We start from the raw sequence: 13,511 nt of genomic DNA on the forward strand, positions 1-13,511 counted from the left end.
CTCGTTCTGTCATTCAGCTTCCTATGAGAACAGTCTAGATCCATCCTCTTTGGAACCCCCTTTCAGGTAGTTGAAAGCAGCTATCAAATCCCCCCTCATTCTTCTCTTCCGCAGACTAAACAATCCCAGTTCCCTCAGCCTCTCCTCATAAGTCATGTGTTCTAGTCCCCTAATCATTTTTGTTGCCCTCCGCTGGACTCTTTCCAATTTTTCCACATCCTCGTTGTAGTGTGGGGCCCAAAACTGGACACAGTACTCCAGATGAGGCCTCACCAATATCGAATAGAGGGGAACGATCACGTCCCTCGTGAAGATATTGAACAAAACCGGCCCGAGGACTGACCCTTGGGGCACTCCACTTGATACCGTCTGCCAACTAGACATTGATCACTACCCATTGAGCCTGACAATCTAGTCAACTTTCTATCCACTTTATAGTCCATTCATCCAGCCCATACTTCTTTAACTTGCTGGCAAGAATACCATGGGAGACCATGTCAAAAGCTTTGCTAAAGTCAAGGAACAACATGTCCACTGCTTTCCCCTCATCCACAGAGCCAGTTATCTCGTCATAGAAGGCAATTAGATTAGTCAAGCATGACTTGCCCTTGGTGAATCCATGGTGACTGTTCCTGATTACTTTCCTCTCCTCTAAGTGCTTCACAATTGATTCCTTGAGGACCTGCTCCATGATTTTTCCAGGGACTGAGGTGAGGCTGACTGGCCTGGAGTTCCCAGGATCCTCCTTCTTCCCTTTTTTAAAGATGGGCACTACATTAGTCTTTTTCCAGTCTTCCGGGACTTCCCCCGATCGCCATGAGTTTTCAAAGATAATGGCCAATGGCTCTGCAATCACATCCGCCAACTCCTTTAGCACTCTCGGATGCAGCGCATCTGGCCCCATGGACTTTTGCTCGTCCAGCTTTTCTAAATAGTCCCGAACCACTTCTTTCTCCACAGAGGGCTGGTCACCTCCTCCCCATGCTGTGCTGCCCAGTGCAGCAATCTGGGAGCTGACCTTGTTCGTGAAGACAGAGGCAAAAAAAGTATTGAGTACATTAGCTTTTTCCATATCCTCTGTCACTAGGTCGCCTCTCTCATTCAGTAAGGGGCCCACACTTTCCCTGACCTTCTTGTTCTTGCTAACATACCTGAAGAAACCCTTCTTGTTTCTCTTAACATCTCTTGCTAGCTGCAACTCCAGGTATGATTTGGCCTTCCTGATTTCACTCCTGCATGCCCAAGCAATATTTTTATACTCATCCCTGGTCATTTGTCTAATCTTCCACTTCTTGTAAGCTTCTTTTTTGTGTTTAAGATCAGCAAGATTTCACTGTTAAGCCAAGCTGGTCGCCTGCCATATTTACTATTCTTTCTACACATCGGGATGGTTTGTCCCTCTAACCTCAATAAGACTTCTTTAAAATACAGCCAGCTCTCCTGGACTCCTTTCCCCCTCATGTTATTCTCCCAGGGGATCCTGCCCATCAATTCCCTGAGGGAGTCAAAGTCTGCTTTTCTGAAGTCCAGGGTCCATATTCTGCTGCTCTCCTTTTTTGCAAAGTACTCCTCTTAGGAAAGAACAATCAGTTGCACACATACAAAATGGGAAATGACTGCCTAGGAAGGAGTACTGCAGAAGGGGATCTGGGGGTCATAGTGGATCACAAACTAAATATGAGTCAACTGTGTATCGCTGTTGCAAAAGAAGGAAACATCATTCTGGGATGTATTAGCAGGGGTGTTGTAAGCAAGACACAAGAAGTAATTCTTCTGCTGTACTCCGCGCTGATTAGGCCTCAAGTGGAGGGAATATTGTGTCCAGTTCTGGGTGCCACATTTCAGGAAAGATGTGGACAAATTGGAGAAAGTCCAGAGAAGAGCAACAAAAATGATTAAAGGTCTAGAAAACATGACCTATTGAGGGAAGATTGAAAAAATAGGGTTTGTTTAGTCTGGAGAAGAGAAGACTGAGCGGGGATATGATAATAGTTTTCAAGTACATAAAAGGTAGAAGGAGGAGGGAGAAAAATTATTGTTCTTAATCTCTGAGGATAAGACAAGAAGGAATGGGCTTAAATTGTAGCGAGGGCGGTTTAGGTTGGACATTAGGAAAAACTTCCTACTGTCAGAGTGGTTAAGCACTGGAATAAATTGCCTAGGGAAGTGGTGAAATCTCCATCATTGGGGATTTTTAAGAGCAGGTTGGACAAACACCTGTCAGGGATGGTCTAGATAATACTTAGTCCTGCCTTGAGTGCAGGGGACTGGACTAGATGACCTCTCAAGGTCCCTTCCAGTTCTATGATTCTATGAAATTAAAAACTACCATATGCAGACTGCTTCAATAGCCCTCTCAAAATTTGTTAACTTTGAGTCTGATGGCATCCACGACCTATTTCAGGCTCAGAATGAGACCATTTTGGCACTGGCCACTATGGAATTTCAGACCCATTATGGACAGGGGGAAGGTATAGCTCAGTGGTTTGAGCATTGGCCTGCTAAACCCAGGGTTGTGAGTTCAGTCCTTGAGGGGGCCATTTAGGGATCGGGGCAAAAATTGGGGATTGGTCCTGCTTTGAGCATGGGGTTGGACTAGATGACCTCTAGAGGTCCCTTCTGACCCTGATAGTCTATGATTCTGTGATTTGCAAAAGGTATTCGCTGTTCTGAGGAAGGTTTGTCTTTCTCTCAGATGGTGGCTATAACCTCAAAATGTCCTCAAGGAAGTTTTGTTCAACCCACATTCTCCTTCTTTAATTATAACCACAGATACATCAAAGAAAGGGTGGTTTACACATTTTTGTAGTCTGTACATTGAAGCTCTTTAGAACAACGCAGAATCCCTATTGCACAAAAATGTATTGGAACTGAGGGCAATCCAACTAGCTTTCAGAGCATGTCTCTTACAAGTATGAAATGCAGTAATTCAAGTAGCCATGGACAGTGTATATGTGAACAAATAAGGAAGAGCTCTGTCTTATCAAATTTTTGCAAAGAGGCAGTAGAACTTTGGGATTGATGCATCACGCACACTGTATACCCAGTTGCCGTGCCTGTAGCAGTTCCATACAATGTTCTCACAGACTGGCCGAGCAGAGATTATTTTAGATGCACAAATGGCCCCTAAAGGATTGGTGATTCAGGATATATTCAATCTTTGGGGATTTCTGGGCATAGATCTGTTTGCAACCAGATTCAAACCACATACAAAGTGTCCCCATTTCCATTCAAGAGCAGGCTCAGATAGTCTGTCATTGACAGATGCATTCCTTCTAGGTTGGGGAGCGGTCTGATTTATGTATTTCCTCTTTTTCCCCCTCCTTCCCACAGTCCTAAAAAAGATAAGACAAGATTCAGCCAGAGGGTGATTCTTACTGCTCCAGTGTGGCTGAAGCAGCAGTGGTGCATCAAGTTACTCCATTTATTCAAAGGCAATTACAAAATCCTCTTGTTATCAATGGATCTGCTATCCCAGCAGGGGGGAAAAAGGTCTTCCATCCAGCTCTCCAGTAGTTACATTTTATAGCTTGGGTACTAGCCTTTGACAGAGTTAGAAAGATCATGCTCATCCGAGGTGCAGAGAGTTAATGCCAGAAAACTACCAGATAGATAAAAAAATTATAAGTTCGACAGAAAAAGATTTGTTTGATGGACAACTGGGAAAGGTTTCAGCTCCAATATAACTTATTCTGGGATATCTGTTACACTTAAAAATAAATGGGTTGTCTCTGCCCTCCATTAAGTTTATTGCTAGCAGTATGCCATACTCATGTTAATGGTGAATCTTTTTTTTTTTTTTTGCATATGCCGGTTAAGAACTTTTTTGAAGGACTATTGAAATTGTCTCCCCGTGCAGAGAAGTTGGGTCTTGGTTCATACCCTAAATATCTTCCTAGTTATGTCTGAGTTTCATGTAAATCAAACCATAATTGACCAGTGTTCTTTCCAAAGCCTTATTCATCTAAAGAGGAGGCCAGGTTATATTTGATGTCAATATGTTGTTGGATGTCAGCATGTACTATCATACTACTTAGATAAAGAACAAAGAGTTTAAGGTCATCTTCCAAGTTTTGTTTCATGTTCTGGTAACTCCAAAGGGAAAGCCATTTCATCTCGGTCCCTGTCTGGAACGGTTAGATAGTGCATTGACACATGTCTCCCACTCCTAGTCTGCTCAGAGTTTATTCTACTGGAACAGTAGCTACAGCTTTTAATAAACACATTCTCGTAATCAAGATATGCAAAGCCACTATGTGGACGTCCGTTCTCTTTCAAGAAGAATGATGCTTAGGATATGGCATTCTAGTCAGATGCCCAATTTGGTAATCCTGGTTTAATTAGAACTCTGCATCCCTTCATCCAGTTTACCATACTGCTTGTGAAACTATCTGAAGAGTGGGAATATGCAGAGGACACTCAAAGAAGAAATTAAGGTAACTTACTTGTAACTGGAGTTCTTCAAGATAGACTCTGCATATTTTCACTCCCCGCCAACTTTGCCTAATCCGCAGAGTCCAAATTAAAATATTTGCATTTTTTGGTATTGGTGGTGGAAGAAACTGAGGCAGCAACAGCACCAAGCCTTCAGAAAACGCTCAAGTGCTAGGCAGGGAGGGCAGAGGATCATGGATGTCTAACCAGTACTGCTACCAGTCAGCATGAGTCCTAAAAGTGTGAATATGCAGAATCCAGCTCAAAGAACTCTGCTACAAGTAAGTAACCTTCATTTATAATTTTATAAAACACCTAGAAGATCATGATATATGACCAATAAAAGAAAATGGTTCCTCGCTAATCTATTAAAAATTCTTTGAACTTGTGAATAACAACATTGTGAATATAAGAGAACTGGTTGATAAAATTTAGACTTTCAAAGGTTCTTTGTCAGAGTGCCACTCAGGAGGCTACTAAAGAATCTAAGTTGTTAAGAGGTAAGTGGCAAAGCAAGGGGGGGGGAGAACAGGAAATAAATGGTCAACTTTCATCATGGCAGGTTAGCAGCAGCATGGCCCACATACCATAGAAGGATTGGTGGTGTTTGATGTAAGTGATCTAGAAAAGGTGGTGAGCAGTGAAGTGACAATTTGTAGATGACAAAATTACTTTGCAAAAAGAAAAGGAGTACTTGTGGCACCTTAGAGACGAACCAATTTATTTGAGCATGAGCTTTCGTGAGCTACAGCTCACTTCATCGGATGCATACCGTGGATGCATCCGATGAAGTGAGCTGTAGCTCACGAAAGCTCATGCTCAAATAAATTGGTTAGTCTCTAAGGTGCCACAAGTACTCCTTTTCTTTTTGCAAATACAGACTAACACGGCTGTTACTCTGAAAATTACTTTGGTTACTCAAGGCCAGAGAAGACTCTGAGGAAGTTATTTATTATTTGTATTCCTATAACACCTAGGAGCCCCAGTTATGGACCAGGAATCCATTGTGCTAAGAGCTGTACAGAATCAACAAAAAGATATGATTCCCGCCCCAAAGAGCTTAAAGTCAAGTCTAAGTATTAAGTCGAGACAACACATGGAGACCGACGGGGAGTACAAGGAAACAATGAGACAGTATTGGTCAGCATGATAGGCAGTTGTCTCTGCACACCAGCAGCCCAATTGTTGTCAAGTTTTTTGTAGGCTTCATGGCAAAGAGTTTTGAGGAAGGTTTTGAAGGAGGGTAATGAGTTAGTTTTTCAGATATTTATGGGGAGATCCTCTCAAGCATGAGGGACAGCATGGGAGAAAGCACCAACGAGGTTAGTGGGCATCAAAATGGCAGATTAAACTCATTGTCAATAAATGCAAAGTAATGCACATTGGAGTGAATAATTTGAACTATTTATATACCTTACAGCAGTGCTTCTCAAGCTATCTGATGTGGGGGACTGGCAATTTTTTTTTCCAATGTGCGCGTGGACTGGCAGCCGATGGCCACCACTTTGAGTAGCACTGCCTTACAGGGTTCTAAATTAATTGCATCAATTCAAGAAAAAGATCTGGGCATCATTATGGAGTGCTCAGTGGAAACTTCCACCCAAAGAAATTTGAGAATAACAAAATGGACATATAAAAATAAAACTCCTCGCCTGAAATAATGTGTTCAGTACTGATCAATCTATCTCAGAAGGAATATTGCAGAATTTGGGGAGGGGAGGGATCAAAGATGGCTGACAAGAATGATTAGGGCCCTGTGTTCCTTTTAAACTGAGCGGTCGCATGGCCACCCAGGAGTGAGTCAAGCATTTGATTAGCAGAGCTGAGCAGATTGGGCAGCGTGTTCAGGTCCATTCTCCCCCACTCCCCCCCTCTGCCTTGGAGCCCCTGGCCAGCTGCTCCTGGGACCCTCCCGCTTGCTGTACAGAGTGGGGGAGGGAGGTGCTGATGTCAGGGTGTCTGCCTCCCTTCTGCCCATGTACCCCATCTTTGCAGAGCAGGATGGGGGAACAGGACAGCTGCTGGTAGCTGCTGTGGTCTGAACAACTAAGCTTTCTGGTGACAGCCTTAAAGAGATGGTGCATGGTCTCTCATAGACTATCCCAGCAGCCAGCACACACACTGTGTCTCTGTGTCTCTCTCACACATATACACTGTCTGTGTGAGTGTGTGTGTCTCTCTCACACACACTCTCTCTCTCTCTCTCTCTCTCTCTCTCTCTCTCTCTCTCCCCCCCCCCCCCCAGGTTCAATTATTGCTGGGATTCATGGTCTGTTACTGTCCTGTTTTTAAGGTCCCAGCCACTTTCAGCTTTGTGACACACATTACTTTATAAATTATACCCTTGCGACAGCAGGGCTTTCAGCTGCCGGTTTGGATAATATTCACTGAATAGTTAGTTTTGAAAAGGCTACAACTTGTTTTGGGACATAAGGCGGCCATTAATTCTTGGGAGCATGCAAGAAAGTCAGAGAGAGCATACTGGGCTTCATGAATCACAGGTCTGATCTAGTCTGGCGATTCCATTATTAAATGTGTTTTGTTAGAGATTTAGGATTTTTTGGAGATACATGATAAAATAATCACAATCAAGTCATTTTAGTAACAAATATGTGTACTGGATGTATGACTGAAAATCCAGACAGATTGTTTGGGGTTCTTTAAAAGGTGAAGATTTCCCTTTGTAAAGAAAGTATAAGCTTAAATTTAGCCAAAAAAAGCTATTTGGCATGCATGGTATTTGGCATGCAGCTGGGTGGCTCTGAGACTCCCCTTTGTGCCCTTTCTTTGTTGCCGGTTCCTCTTGCGTACCTTCTTGGGATGAGGGAGGTTGCACATGGTTTTTTCTGAAGTCAACCAACATCATTCCTTCAGTCAGCCATAGGAGGTGGTTGGAGAGAATCACTGAGTGCATTCTTCCCTTCGGGAACTGAACGTGTCCAGCCCTTGACCACCAACACTGTGATTCCACTGCCACTAAATCTCTGACCTGGTCTGAAAACTTGACCTGGTCTGAAACACTGGAATGCGTTACCTCGGGAGGTGGTAGAATCTCTTTCCTTAGAAGTTTTTACGGTCAGGCTTGACAGAGCCCTGGCTGGGATGATTTAATTGGGGATTGGTCCTGCTTTGAGCAGGGGGTTGGACTAGATGACCTCCTGAGGTCCCTTTCAACCCTGATATTCTATGAAAACACCCATCTGGATACCAGACTTACTGACTCTGAAATCAACAGTGTGAAATTTCAAAGCAGTGAAGTTTGGTAGGAATGTTTTGCTCTGTATAAGAGGTTGCATAGAATAAAACATTTGTAAACTTTTAAAATCTTGTTTGTTTGATATTTTAAAAATCCATAGGCAAGCTCTAAAGATACAGGACAGCTGTATGCTGCATTACACCATCGGATCTTGGCTCTACGGTGTAGAGTGGAACAAGAGCAAGAAGCGAAGATCACAGCACCTGAGCCAGAGGTAACACAATCAAATGAAGAAGATAGTGATGACGATGATGTCATTGCTCCTTCAGGATCTGCTGGAAGTGGTAAGCAAGCAAATGTGCTAAACTTCCTAGTTTCCTGTACTGTTCTCTCATTGTACTTAAACCAAACTGACTCTTCCATTAATGCCTAACTCTCTTAGTTACATTCATGAGTGTTCGTAGTATAGGGTCCATGACATGGACTAAGATATGGTCACAGCCAACTCTTCCAGTCACCTAGTAGAAATCCCCTCACATTTGTCACATCCCTCTAAATGGATATTAAAAAGTTCCCTGCATGGCTTGGCACAGAGGGTCCCCGGTGGGGCTGTGGCCTAATTATAAGATATTAATTAGTTCAGCATTGCCCACTCTCATTAGTTTCATTGTTTTTTGGGGGGTTAAAAGTTGTCATGAGTTTCTGATTTCTGCCTTCAACCTAGCGAAATGTTGTCCTTACCCAAAAAGTCGGGAGAAGAGCAATTAAAATGATTACAGGCCTACAAAACATGACCAATGAGGGAAGACTGAAAAAATTGGATTTGTTTAGTCTGCAGAAGAGATGACTGAAAGGGAACATAACACTTTTCAAGTACATAAAAGGTTGTTACAAAGAGGAGGGAGAAAAATTATTCTCGTTAACCTCTGAGGATAGGACAAGAAGCAGTGGGCTTAAATTGCAGCAAGGGAGGTTTAGGTTGGACATTAGGGAAAAGGTCTAACTCTCAGGATGGTTAAGCACTGGAATAAATTGCCTAGCGCAGTTGTGGAATCTCCATCATTGGAGGTTTTTAGGAGCAGATTAGACAAACACTTGTCAGGGACGGTCTAGATAATACTTAACCCTGCCGGGACTGGACAAGATCAGTGGTTTTCAAACTTTTTTTCTGGTGACACAGTTGAAGAAAATTTGTGATGCCCGTGACCCAATGCACCTGGGGCAGAGGGGTTTGGGGTGTGGGAGGGGCTCAGGCCTGGGGCAGAGGGTTGCGGTGCGGGGGTGAGGGCTGCGGGGTGGGGCCAGGGGATGAGGGGTTTGGGCTGTAGGTGGGGGCTGTAGGTGGGGGGGGTCAGGGCTGGAGCAGGGGGTTGGGCTGCAGGAGGGGGTCAGGGCTCTCAGCTGGGGGGTGCAGGCTCTGGGGTAGGGCTGGGGATGAGGGATTTGGGGTGCAGGAGGGGGCTCTGGGTTTTGGGGGGGGTCAGGGCTGGGGAAGGGGATTGGAACCGGCCAATGGGAGTGTGGAGCTGCTGCTCAGGGTGGGGGCAGTGCGCGGAGCCCCACCTAGAAGCTGGACCTGCTGCTGGCCGCTTCCAGGGCTCAGCACAGTGTCAGAACACATAGAGACTAGCCTGCCTTAGCCAGGCAGCATCACTGATGGGACTTTTAATGGCCCAGTTGGTGGTGCTGACCAGAGCCACCATGACCCTGTGCCTTACGTTCTGTGACCCAGTACTGGGTCGCAACCCGCAGTTTGAAAACCACTGGACTAGATGACCTCTTGAGGTCCCTTCCAGTCCTATGATTCTATGAAAATGATGACCACCTCCCATTGTTTCCAGTGGGCTGAATCCAGGCTGACCTTAGGGAAAATGGTGGCCCTTTAGTCACCATGTGAGGGCCAGTCAGAAAACAGGAGAATACAGAGAAGTGGGTAATGTGACCGTGGGGGCAACTGGGAGTGTGGCTGTATTGGGAAATAGGCAGGAGTCAGAGGAGATGGAGGTGCAGAAACAAGAGGGAGACTAAAGGGTGGGGAGCAGAGGGAGAAGGGGCCATTTCAGGACTCCTGGATGGGAGCCAGCTATGTTCTGTCTTCCTATAGCTGGAAACCTCTCCTCCTTTTGCTGCTGCCAGTCCTACAGCCGGTCTCATGGTAGAAAATAGCAAGGATGATTTGCAGCAGTGGCTGGGTTTGGAGCACCAGCTCTGTGCTGGCAGAATGCAAGGCTTAACATTTTAGATGTCTATACACAAATGCAATGAGTATGGGGAACAAAAAGGATATTGGCAGACATTAGAACATAAGCTAAATTATGAATTAATTGGCATCACAGAGATTTGGTGGGATAAATCTCATGACTGACATATTGGTATACAGGGGAAGCGGTAGGTGTGGTATATCTTGACTTTAGTAAGGCTTTTGATACTGTCTTGTATGATCTTCTCATAAACAAACTAGGGAAATGCAACCTAGATGGAGCTACTATAACGTGGGTGCATAACTGGTTGGAAAATCATTCCCAGAGAGTAGTTATCAGTGGTTCAGAGTCATGGTGCAAGGGCATAACGAGTGGGGTCCCGCAGGGATCGGTTCTGGGGCTGGTTCTGTTCAATATCTTCATCAATGATGTAGATAATGGCATAGAGAGTACACTTACAAAGTTTGTGGACGATACCAAGCTGGGAGGGGTTGCAAGTGCTTTGGAAGATAGGATTAAAATTCAAAATGGTCTGGACAAACTGAAGAAATGGTCTGAAGTAAATAGGATTAAATTCAATAAGGACAAATGCAAAGTACTCCACTTAGGAAGGAACAATCAGTTGCACACAAAATGGGAAATGACTGCCTAGGAAGGAGTATAGCGGAAAGGGATCTGGGGGTCATAGTGGATCAAAAAGTAAATATGAGTCAACTGTGTAACGCTGTTGCAAAAAAAGGAAACATCATTCTGGGATGTATTAGCTGGGATATATTAGCAGGAGTGTTGTAAGCAAGACACGAGAAGTAATTCTTCTGCTCTACTCCACGCTGATTAGGCCTCAAGTGGAGGGAATATTGTGTCCAGTTCTGGGTGCCACATTTCAGGAAAGATGTGGACAAATTGGAGAAAGTCCAGAGAAGAGCAACAAAAATGATTTAAAATGATCTCTTGAGGTCCCTCCCAGTTCTATGATTCTTCAGGAAAGCTGGGTAAAAAAGGGAGGAGGTGGTAATGGGGGACTTTACTTTTTCAGCAGATGTCTGGGTAGTTAATTCAACAAAATGCAAAATGTCCAAAAGTTCTTAGAATGTATCTGGGACAATGTTTTGTTTCAGAAAGTGGAGGAAGTAACCAGGGGGAAAGCCATTTTAGATTTGATTCTGACCAATAGGGAGGAATAGGTTGTGAATCTGAAGGTGGAAGGCAGTTTGGGTGAAAGTGATCACTAAATGATAATTGCATAATTCTAAGAAAAGGAAGGAGTGATAACAGAATAAGGGTATGTCTACACTACGAAATTAGGTCGAATTTATAGAAGTCGGTTTTTTTTAAATCGGTTTTATATATTCGAGTGTGTGTGTCCCCACAGAAAATGCTCTAAGTGCATTAAGTGCATTAACTCGGCGGAGCGCTTCCACAGTACCGAGGCAAGCGTCGACTTCCAGAGCGTTGCACTGTGGGTAGCTATCCCACAGTTCCCGCAGTCTCCGCTGCCCATTGGAATTCTGGGTTGATATCCCAATGCCTGATGGGGCTAAAACATTGTCGCGGGTGGTTCTGGGTACATATCGTCAGGCCCCCGTTCCCACCCTCCCTCCCCCCGTGAAAGCAAGGGCAGACAATCATTTCGCGCCTTTTTTCCTGAGTTACCTGTGCAGACGCCATACCACGGCAAGCATGGAGCCCGCTCAGGTAACCGTCACCCTATGTCTCCTGGATGCTGGCAGACGCGGTACGGCATTGCTACACAGTAGCAGCAACCCCTTGCCTTGTGGCAGCAGACGGTACAGTACGACTGGTAGCCGTCATCGTCATGTCTGAGGTGCTCCTGGTCGCCTCTGTAAGGTCGATCAGGAGCGCCTGGGCAGACATGGGCGCAGGGACTAAATTTGGAGTGACTTGACCAGGTCATTCTCTTTAGTCCTGCAGTCAGTCCTATTGAACCGTCTTATGGTGAGCGGGCAGGCGATACGGACTGCTAGCAGTCGTACTGTACCATCTTCTGCCGAGCAGCCATGAGATGTGGATGGCATGCAGTCCTTCTGCACCGTCTGCTGCCAGCCAAAGATGTAAAAGATAGATGGAGTGGATCAAAACAAGAAATAGACCAGATTTGCTTCCCCCCCTCCCCTGTCTAGGGGACTCATTCTTCTAGATCACACTGCAGTCACTTACAGAGAAGGTGCAGCGAGGTAAATCTAACCATGTATCAATCAGAGGCCAGGCTAACCTCCTTGTTCCAATAACAACGATAACTTAGGTGCACCATTTCTTATTGGAACCCTCCGTGAAGTCCTGCCTGAAATACTCCTTGATGTAAAGCCACCCCCTTTGTTGATTTTAGCTCCCTGAAGCCAACCCTGTAAGCGCCCCTCCCAGCGTCAGAGCAATGGCAAACAATCGGGCATCTGAGAGTGCTGTCCAGAGCACTCACAATGGAGCACTCTGATGGGGCTAAAACATTGTCGCGGGTGGTTCTGGGTACGTGTCGTCAGGCCCCCGTTCCCTCCCTCCCTCCGTGAAAGCAAGGGCAGACAATCGTTTCGCGCCTTTTTTCATGAGTTACCTGTGCAGACGCCATACCACGGCAAGCATGGAGCCCGCTCAGGTAACCGTCACCCTATGTCTCCTGGGTGCTGGCAGACGCGGTACGGCTTTGCTGCACAGTAGCAGCAACCCATTGCCTTCTGGCAGCAGACGGTGCAATACGATTGGTAGTCGTCCTCGTTGTGTCCGAGGTGCTCCTGGCCACGTCGGCTGGGAGCGCCTGGGCAGACATGGGCGCAGGGACTAAATTTGGAGTGACTTGACCAGGTCATTCTCTTTAGTCCTGCAGTCCTATTGAACCGTCTTATGGTGAGCGGGCAGGCGATACGGACTGCTAGCAGTCGTACTGTACCATCTTCTGCCAGGCAGGCAAGAGATGAGGATTGCTAGCAGTCGTCTTGTACCATCTTATGCCAGGCAGGCAAGAGATGAAGATGGCTAGCAGTCGTACTGTACCATCTTCTGCCAAGCAGCCATGAGATGTGGATGGCATGCAGTCCTTCTGCACCGTCTGCTGCCAGCCAAAGATGTAAAGGATAGATGGAGTGGGTCAGAACAAGAAATAGACCAGATTTGTTTTGTACTCATTTTCCTCCTCCCCTGTCTAGATCACACTGCAGTCAGTCACAGAGAAGGCGCAGCGAGGTTAATCTAGCCATGTATCAATCAGAGGCCAGGCTAACCTCCTTGTTCCAATAACAACGATAACTTTGGTGCACCATTTCTTATTGGAACCCTCCGTGCAGTCCTGCCTGAAATACTCCTTGATGTACAGGCACACCCTTTGTTGATTTTAGCTCCCTGAAGCCAACCCTGTAAGCCGTGTCGTCAGTCGCCCCTCCCTCCGTCAGAGCAACGGCAGACAATCGTTCCGCGCCTTTTTTCTGTGCGGACGCCATACCAAGGCAAGCATGGAGGCCGCTGAGCTCATTTTGGCAATTAGGAGCACATCAACCACCACACGCATTATCCAGCAGTATATGCAGCACCAGAACATGGCAACGCGATACCGGGCGAGGAGGCGACGTCAGCGCGGTCCCGTGAGTGATCAGGACATGGACACAGATTTCTCTGAAAGCATGGGCCCTGACAATGCATGCATCATGGTGCTAATGGGGCAGGTTCATGCT

The 13,511-nt window shown here is 45.7% G+C and overlaps 1 protein-coding gene across 5 annotated transcripts in view; it reads left to right on the forward strand.

Annotated features, from left to right (window-relative positions):
• The window catches only part of RANBP3 (RAN binding protein 3), a 176,198-nt gene extending 162,952 nt beyond the window's left edge, over nucleotides 1–13,246 (forward strand). The window contains exons 16-17 of one of the 5 annotated variants that reach the window (XM_073324310.1): nucleotides 7,791–7,974; nucleotides 12,990–13,244. In XM_073324310.1, the coding sequence (XP_073180411.1) occupies nucleotides 7,791–7,974; nucleotides 12,990–13,036 (231 nt within the window). In that variant the 3' untranslated portion in view covers nucleotides 13,037–13,244. Of the gene's footprint in view, nucleotides 1–7,790; nucleotides 7,975–12,989 lie in introns of all 5 variants that reach the window. The other 4 variants (XM_073324306.1, XM_073324307.1, XM_073324311.1 and 1 more) reach the window with 4 other exon arrangements.
• Nucleotides 13,247–13,511: the final 265 nt, after the last annotated feature.

The sequence above is a fragment of the Lepidochelys kempii genome, chromosome 25, assembly GCF_965140265.1.
Source record: "Lepidochelys kempii isolate rLepKem1 chromosome 25, rLepKem1.hap2, whole genome shotgun sequence".
Lineage (NCBI taxonomy): Eukaryota > Metazoa > Chordata > Testudines > Cheloniidae > Lepidochelys > Lepidochelys kempii.